Source organism: Telopea speciosissima, chromosome 10 (genome assembly GCF_018873765.1).
Source record: "Telopea speciosissima isolate NSW1024214 ecotype Mountain lineage chromosome 10, Tspe_v1, whole genome shotgun sequence".
NCBI classification, from domain to species: domain Eukaryota; kingdom Viridiplantae; phylum Streptophyta; class Magnoliopsida; order Proteales; family Proteaceae; genus Telopea; species Telopea speciosissima.
In genome coordinates this window covers 28,860,060-28,868,989 of record NC_057925.1, presented here as the reverse complement: position 1 = coordinate 28,868,989, position 8,930 = coordinate 28,860,060, and the positions used below count along the sequence as shown (strand labels likewise).

General features: G+C 38.7%; 1 protein-coding gene across 2 annotated transcripts; it reads right to left on the bottom strand.

Moving 5' to 3' along the window:
- Nucleotides 1-266: 266 nt before the first annotated feature.
- Nucleotides 267-4,378, bottom strand: LOC122641779 (salutaridine reductase-like). Of its 2 annotated transcripts, XM_043835080.1 has the most exons (5): nucleotides 4,181-4,376; nucleotides 3,850-4,093; nucleotides 3,429-3,497; nucleotides 3,156-3,335; nucleotides 267-698 (listed from the first exon to the last, which is right to left on the bottom strand). In XM_043835080.1, exons 1-5 carry the CDS (start codon nucleotides 4,213-4,215, stop codon nucleotides 333-335), a joined length of 894 nt encoding a protein of 297 aa, XP_043691015.1. In that variant the 5' UTR covers nucleotides 4,216-4,376; the 3' UTR covers nucleotides 267-332. The 2 variants fall into 2 exon arrangements, with proteins under 2 accessions (XP_043691015.1, XP_043691014.1); XM_043835079.1 differs by having other exon boundaries at nucleotides 3,156-3,497; nucleotides 4,181-4,378.
- Between the last annotated feature and the right edge of the window lie 4,552 nt (nucleotides 4,379-8,930).

The window sequence follows — 8,930 nt, the reverse complement described above, 5'->3', positions numbered from 1 at the left end:
ATCAAATTGTTCGTGTACGCGAAAACCAATCCGCTTCGTAAGACTCTTGAGAGAAGGTGTATCGCTGGGCATACATTAGACCATAGCCTCCAATCAAGCCATATAAAAAATGTTTTATCCTTTGTTTCCTATTGTTTTGGTGTTATTCTAGTAAGACTTCTAAAATATCTTAAAATATCTTATTTTTATTTTTTTTAGTAGAGGTGATCTCTTGGACTTATATTCAGTTAACCCATGACAATAACAGAGGCATTAAGAGTCGTGTATAGCAAAAACATGACAGTTCCAGATTTATTTCCTCTCAAGAAGACGTGTTTTTAATTAAGATTCAATCAAAAGTTTGAAACTTCCTTTTGGGCAAAGAAAAGGCCAGAAGGGCCATCATCAGGTAACAAAGCCAACTTTACAGGACCTTCAGCACCTTCTTCAACAGTTAAATACCCAGTGTTGTAGTTAATGTCAGTTTTGACAAAACCTGGTGTCACGCAATTTATGCGAAACTTGGGCAGCTTTTTCGCTAGAATCCTTGTATAGGCATTCATTGCTGCTTTAGACATTATGTAGACAGACAAGCCTTGAGTTTCTAATAAACCATCCTCGAAATCTTTCTGAAACTTCTTCAGAACCTCATCCACACCTTCTTCTGTGAGACTATCTACATCACTCAGCACTGCTTTAGCCCCAGCATCAGATACATACTGCATCAAACCAAACCAATTTCAAAAGAGAATAAGAAAAAGACATAAAATTAAATTTAGGAAACAGGGTTATTGCTCAAATGTTAGAATGGAATCGTGCAACTGACCCCAAATAGTTAGGACAAGGGCCAAAGTAGTTAATAGTTCATTCTCTAAATTACAAGAAGGGTCAGTGCTCAAACATTTTGCAGCTCTAAGTAAACCTTAATCTGAATTGGTATAAATAAGTTTTCCAATCACTGGATCAGTCAATGAAACGCAAATAGGATCTTTGATATTAATAAGTGGAACACTGATTCAACACAATTAGATTTCTACCAACTAATCAAGTTGACAACTTCAAGGCTTGCTACCTGCACAAAGTACTCTATGCACTATGAGTGCCATGTGGAAAGATGATGCGGGATTTTTGACCGTTGAATATGTAAAGAACACTCTATAGGTCACATGTCAATGTTAGACTCAAATTCAATGAACTACTCTACTCTCCCATGTTTGTTAGTGCATCCCAATGTTTTAGTCATCCATGTATTGACATGCAGCCTACCATAATCCTGATTTTTTAAGGCTCTACTTTACCATCTGGTTAACTCTATTTGGATTGAAACTTAACATTGTTTCTGAATATAATAATTTTCAAAAAAATTTAAGGGAAAAAGAACCCTAAAAGGCAGTGTGGCCCCTGCACCCAGACACATGTTTGCCCCGCCCCCATGAAAGATGGATATCTCACCCCTGTTGATACTTCTGCGCACATTCCCATTGGCCCCCGCAATGGAGCAAGGACAACACTACTTTTCAGGGAATCCACTCCCATTAATTATGATAAATACAAAATCAAACCTCATATAGCATCAAGGTATTCAAACTAATTTACAAAGGGGCTAGGGTTACATATTATACCAAACAAGCAGTATCTCTAAGGGAGTATAACAGTTGATCACCCTGACAATCACAAGACAATCAGTAGCACTCACAAATAGCAGTTGCACATGTTATTGGTGAAGCCTGATTTCAATTCAGAAAGTGGTTCAGAGGATCTTCGGAGGGTAGTTTCAACCTCGAAACAACCTCGGATGGCCGAAAAATGGCATACATCACCACCAGGGGCAGTGAGTTGTGTTGGCCCGTCGAGACCTTCGAAACGGTGTTTGGCAACTTTTGGGTCTGGGGGCATTTCTGTACTTTTTGGGTTAGAGCTTTTCTATATAATGTTCTTTTCTCTGGGAGGGTTGTATGAGAGGTTTTGTAACATTCAAAGATAGTGAAATCCGTTTTGTTGTTTGGCCGTGGATGTAGCTTCCCATCTTGGAGGTGAACCACGTAAATCCCTTTGTGTTGTGCATTGTGTGAATTCTCATTTTCGTTTTCTTCTGCAAATCACCACCCTTGGACATTGCTTTTTCTTAACAGCACAAGGAGAAACTCTTCACACAATATAAAGTTTAAAACCCTAATCTCACCACTCAGAGAGAGAGAGAGAAAGAATGACTTGCACAATAAGGTTATGCACACCTAGGTCTTTATGTGTCTCTCTTTGCCTCCTTAGCTGCTATTACATAGCATTCTGCTTCTAGAATATATGTACTGCTAAGTATGCCGAGTGGTACACCTATAAGGTGATCCTACAAAGTTTTCTTCATGTCAATCCAACTCTATTTGATAAATAAAAATATCTACACACAAGGACACTTAAAATTAGATATAATATGTAAATCCCCAAATCATATATAATATCATTATAAATTAATCCATTTGCTTCCCAATATTGCATAACAAACCTATGAGCATGTAATTAATTGATATCATCACCCTAGTTTGTCGGAATGCCATTTATAGAGAATCTTAAATACTTATTGATATAAAATAGTTTCAAAAACATTTATAACTATTAATAATTAATAATATTTAAATCCTTTTACAAACTATTTACAAAGCAAACCACCGAGTTTGGAATTCAAGATTGGATCTTTCTCTTTTGATAGTCTCCCAATATAGGGAGTGGATTCTTTATCATTTGAAGTTATTTAAATCTGAATTTGATGGACACAATTCTTACAACTATGTGAGGAGGGACTTTGGTTTGGGGAAAATTATCCTTTGCAATTCGCTAAAGCCCAGCAGTACGACAGTGCTAGGTGGAGATGCCGACACATGGTAGTTCGGACATCCAACGGTCCGAACTCATTAATTATGTTGAGCTCGGACATCACCGTTGGATGTCCGAACTGCCATGTGTCAGCATCCCCACCTAGCACTACTGCATTGCCGAACTTTAGGTTTGGGGTGTATTCATATTCAAAATTTCAGCCCCATCTAGCATATCCTGCAACATGATAGAGATTGTGTGGAGAGTATACACATCAGTCTGTAGAGTCAATCCCCCCAGCCCCACAAAAAATAGTCCCTACCATCTTTCCATTTTGCCCCTTTAATGGCAGGTTTTGGAGTATGTACCTGTAGCCTCCCCAAGCCAGAAGAGACGTTAACAAGTCTAGGAGAATCAGATAGCTGAAGGAGTGGAAGAAGTGCTTCAGTCACTCTTTTGGCTCCATAGTAGTTTGCTTGTAGACATTCTTCCACCGACTCGTTAGTGTGCTTTGCTAGTTCCTGGTATTTTGACCACTTTGCATCTGGCTGTATCAGTAGAAGTAGCTCGATAAGATATCTCAAAACATAAATTCTTTCCCAACTTTTAAATTTAAAATGGATGAAATTGCAAAGACTTACAGCTACTGTCATCAGTGCCTTCTCAGCGCCATCATCTAATCTGACTCCAGAAATCCCAGCATTGTTCACCTTCAATTAATGAGTTTCAACTTAAATGAGTTTAACAAGTTCATCAACATTCAACATCAGGAATTTCTGAAAACGGGCTCTGATGAAATTCAGTAATGAAGCCAAATTAGCCAGATTGGCCTGATGGGCTCTTCCAACTTATATCGGTTAATCAATTTAATCAAGAATTCTATATATCACGAATTTCTACAAACAGATTTCGATGAAATTCAGTAATGAAGCCAAATTACCCAGATTGGGCTGATGGGCCCTTCCAACTTAAATCTGTCAATCAATTTAATCAAGTTTGCTATGTCAGGAATTTCTACAAACAGTTTCTGATAAATTTAGTCATGAGGCAAAATAAACATACCAAGATATCAAGCTTTCCGGACTGGGTTTTGATGAAATCAGCTAGATTAGCAATACTAGCAGGGTCTAACACATCGAGCTGATGAAAAACAACATCAAACAGCCCCGACCCTCTGAGTTTCTCAATTGCTTCAACACCTTTCTTCTCATCTCTGGCAGTCAAGACCACTGCTACGCCAATAGAGGCTAACTGTCGACATATCTCTAATCCAATCCCTTTATTTGCTCCTGTAACGACTGCACATCTGCAATAGAACAGAGCATCTTTAGATCAACTGATTGAAACGTTAAATGGGTCTCATTAGAAATCCATTAAACTGAGCTCAAATTACTTCTTTGTAGCATAGTTTTTGTTGGTCTCTGACATTTTGGGTAATGAATAACTGATTGAGGTGGGAAGGTAAATTCTAAATCTAGCTAATTATCCGATGCACCGATGTACTTTGATTGAGAAGTCCTTAAAAAGAAATGGCAAAGGCAACTCTGGGCACCGATTCTAGACAAACATGAAGAATGCTTGAAATTTTAATCCAACATGATCCAGGAGTTTGAACTATGATTTCACTCACAATACGCCAGGGATGACGTGAAACATGATTCACGAATTGGAACAGTTTGGAGAGGAATTAAAGCAGAAGCAGTTTATTTTATGGGAAATTAAGAGTGCCACCTCGGGGTGTCGATTCCAGACCCACCCGGCAGACCCAACCGAGCCCGGGCCACCTGGCCCATTTATTATGCTTGAAACACTTGCTAACCGGGTGGTCGCGGTGTAGGGTCTTAACCCGTTGAGTGCCACCCTGATTGGACTGACCGGTTACAACGCGACCTAGCCCGACCCTTTAACTTGTAAAGTTTGCTATGGGTTTGGGCCCTACTGATTTATTGGCCCAAATCTGTTTGTTACTTTAACTTTCTGTTGGACTGAGCCTGATATATTGGGTATATTTTTATGACATTAACTTTCCGTTGGGTTGGACCTGATTTATTGAGTATATTTTTATGATATTTTTTTAGATTAACCTTATATCATGGGACATGGGCTAGCACGAGTTGCACTATTTTAGTCTATTTCTATGAAGCGGCCATGTTCAAATGGTTGGAATATCCAATTTTAATGGGAAATGACAGAAAAGAGGTGGCAAGATGATACAACTCTTTGTAAAATTAAAATATTCAGTTTTAATGGGTTGCACCATTTAAAGCTTGTTTATATTTAACCAGGCCCGTAGACCGGTTCTGCACCGTTTAAGACCCGGGTAAAGCCTGATTATAGCCCGAAGACTCACCTAGTCCGACTTAGCCCAACCAGGCCTAGCCTGAATACTTATACGGGCGGTCACGGTGCAAGCTTTAAACACCATGAGCCTCAGTTAGGCCCGGCCAAAACCGCCCAAGCCTGAGTAGTTGACACCCCTACTGCCACCCCCTGAGGTTTTCCAATATATTAAGAAACACTCTTGTGAAAATTGAAATTACAACCATTACCCAATTTTCGAAAGTTGATAACCTCTGAAATGTTGAGGGGAACATATTTTTTATTCTTTTTGGGTTAAATCTTGTATTGTATAAACTTTTATAGTTATACTTACTTTTGTTAGTTATTTGATGGTCATCTGAGATAAAAGGTACAATATTGTAGTATCTATCACTTAGACGAATGAACATCATGTAACTATTGTAAACGCTTCCACACTTTCTTTTGATTTACATTAATACAAATGTAAATGTTTAGTTCTACACTCTGATATACTTGTGATGATTTCAATGAGATGACTGTGATTGAGCCACTACATCGAGATCCTGATGGTTTAGTAGGATGATAACTAGTTATATCCCTGTGAATTATATTAGTATAATATCCCTTTTGTGATGGGGTTGCGACAAAGAATGAGTGTCAATGATAAATACTCACTTCCAAGGGAATTCATACACTGCAAGATTGGATTCCACAATGCATACTTGAAGATTCCAGTTCTCCATCAAATTGGGAGAAGTTGAAGATTCCAGTGAGTTACTAGAGTTGCTAGACTCCATATCCGGATACCAAAAATTAAAGATAGTACATGGTTGTGAGCATTTCTATATTCATTTCTATATGCTAGTCGTAGGTGATATACTGTAGAAACTATAGACTGGATGTGGATTGATTTTAGGGCATTCATATAAGCCCAAATTTGTTTGTTTGTTGGTGTGTTCAATGAATGTTCGACACTGGTAGCATTGACTACCTGAATCAGTCAGTTGTTTGGCCTCTTGGTTTGATGCAGGGAAGCCTGTCGTAGTTGCGGCCTCCTAGACACATTTTGGATAAATGGGTGAAGACCCAACATTTTTACATCAAGGGTGGAAAATTGAAAAAATTGTCATTATTGCGGCTTCTCAGTTCTATGCAAGGAAAATAGTGATGAGTAAATGTTGAGGTTAATGTGACCATTACATCATGGACGTAGGTAATTTGCCGAAGAACGTATATTTTGTGTTGTAGTTGTATGCTTATATTTGGAATGCCTGTTTGCAGGATGGGTATACACTTGGTAAACCTTATCACAAGAATTGTATGTCTGCCTGCAGTTGACAAGAAAGGTGTCTCACACGATTTATTTTGCATATGTATGCCAAAAGTGATTCAGGGTGCATGTTTTAGTGATAGTTGCATTATGAGAGGATTAGCTCTTGAACCTGGTTCAGTCCTGTTAAATCTGATTTTACTTTGTATTGAACCTTTATACATTTTGGTTTAATATTATCACATGCGATATAAATTTTTTGAGCATTATGTGTTCGTAAGTATTACTTAAAATGGTAGTCACGACTAGGGTTTGGGTTGGGCACCCTTATCATATGGTCATCACATTGGGTATGCCTAGACATGTGATGTCAGGGTACAAATCCGAGTACTCACATGTTCAATGTGTGTATTGGCGAAGAGTCTACTTTGCCGATTTCCTCATGTATTACTGCCAGATGTAGGAAGGGATAGACATGAGTCACTGAGACCCTGTACCTGAGGGAACCCTGTCACTGCAAAGTATGACCGCATTCTTTGGTTCATCAATGACTGAGACTCAAGTGAGTCAAAGCCGGTGTTTTGAATGCTCAAACATTTTGTGAGTGAAGAAGTTACTCAACATGGTCACCACTGCCCGATTGGGGAACACCAAGATTGCGATTGTCTGTGAATGGTCAGATCGGAATCTAGATCCAGTGCCGTTTTGAAAATGGTTTTTTCCAAAACCTATTTTACATAAGATAATAGATTATATATAGTTATTTGATTAAAGTGTTTTATCAACTTTTGTGGGACCCGATCAGATACACAGACACTCTTGTATGGACATGTACTATGGAATGGGGTTTGACAGTACTAGTGTACATGCCTTAGATTCCATAATGATGGTGTTGATTAGTGGGGGGTTGTACATGATAATTTATTATCATTTGGGAGTTATTTGGAATTTGCTAAAATAATTGGTTATTTATTTAATTAATGGATATGATGCTAATTATAATTATCCATAAATTAAAATAATTAATTAATTATATCATTCCCTATTAGATTCTGCATCTTCACCAATTAGAAGCACTTTGAGTTTAAACAGAAAAGCCAACAAGGAGAGAGAGTCAGACTCTCACTAGGATTTTTTTCATCTAAGGTTTAAGAAATTCTAGCATTATAAAACACCCAAAAATGCAAAAGGGGGGCAGAGCTCCACGTTTTTGGCTGCCCCCCCCCCCCCCACTTTTGGATGATTTTTGGGTCTCCTCTTTCTCTTGTGATCTCTTCTTCTCCTTCTTCTTGCTCTCTATTATTTGAGAGTTAGGGTCTTGGAAACCCAGATCTATGCTTGAAGAACTAAAGAGCATCTAGGATTGGCTTGAAGAACCTTGGCTACACCATTGGAGGTTCAGATCTGTTTACTTGGAGTGCTCATTAGAGGAAGAACCATTGTCTATTGGAGGAGCAACACTTGAGGCTCATCGGGTTAGCAATTCTATGTTAATTCCTGTTGATTTAATTGTATTGATTATTCATGGGATGTGAAAGTAACCCAAATCAATTATTTTCCGCTATGCATTTGGGTATTGGATGGATCCTTCTATCCATGGGATGAAATAGAGATGACTTTTCTCTATGACATGGATCCCAATATTTTTATGGGACGTCAAAGAGATGGATTGGGCATTGGTTTGTCATACAAAACTGTAATAGTGTTCCATCAGGACATCATGGTTGACCATGGAAAATCCTAAAATTGAAAATAGGATGCCCAAGCCAGATTAGGGTGCCCTTGTGCAACTCTAGGGTACCCTAGCGACAACCTTGCAGATCCAAAGAGTTGGGAACTCGAAAAACATATGTCATTAGTTTACCAAGGTGAACCACTTTGATCCCATGGACCATAACACCGCCTACAGTGTGGTATCAGAGCCACTTTTCTCACCCATGGATATCATACCATTAATGTTTTAATGTAATTATCATGTATGGGATGCAAGTTGTCAAATTCTTTATTGAATTTTTTGAAGATGCACATGGGTGGTTATATGGTTGTTGTAACAACCTCCCCATTTCATCCTGGTTCTATCTTACTATGGCCTTTTGGACCAAATGTGGACCATAGGACCTAACTAAACCCTATGGACCAAAACCCTAAGACTTATTTAGACATTAATATGGTTTAGGACATTTCTTGGATGCCAAGACAACATCTAACAAAATAAGACCTAGAGCTCTTGCCTAAACAAGATAGGAACCTAGCTCCCGTCCCATTTCTCTCATTTCCCAACCCTAGAGAGGAGAAACAATGTGGGAGCTAAGTAAGAATACGGAAGAGAAGGAAGAAGAAGGAGGAAAGAAGAAGGAGAGAAGGAAAGGGAGGATCTCATCCTCCATTTGGGTTACTCTTGAGCTCACACCACTCCCCCAGCCTACTATACACTCACCCTTGGACTTGGAACTCATGGAAGAGGTGATTAGCTCAAACTCATGTTAGAAACTCGCTCTCTTGCTGCCTTAAAATGAACCCCATTGTAAGCTATCACTTTACTTAGTTTCCATGCAAATCCTTATAGATTTCA

Excerpts from the sequence above, each read along its gene's own strand:
- LOC122641779 (XM_043835079.1), bottom strand. The coding sequence starts at position 4,215 with ATGTCAGAGACCAACAAAAACTATGCTACAAAGAA. Across the intron at positions 4,094-4,180 it reads AAAAACTATGCTACAAAGAA|ATGTGCAGTCGTTACAGGAG; the intron begins GTAATTTGAGCT and ends GTTCTATTGCAG. Across the intron at positions 699-3,155 it reads CTGGCTTGGGGAGGCTACAG|TATGTATCTGATGCTGGGGC; the intron begins GTACATACTCCA and ends GGTTTGATGCAG.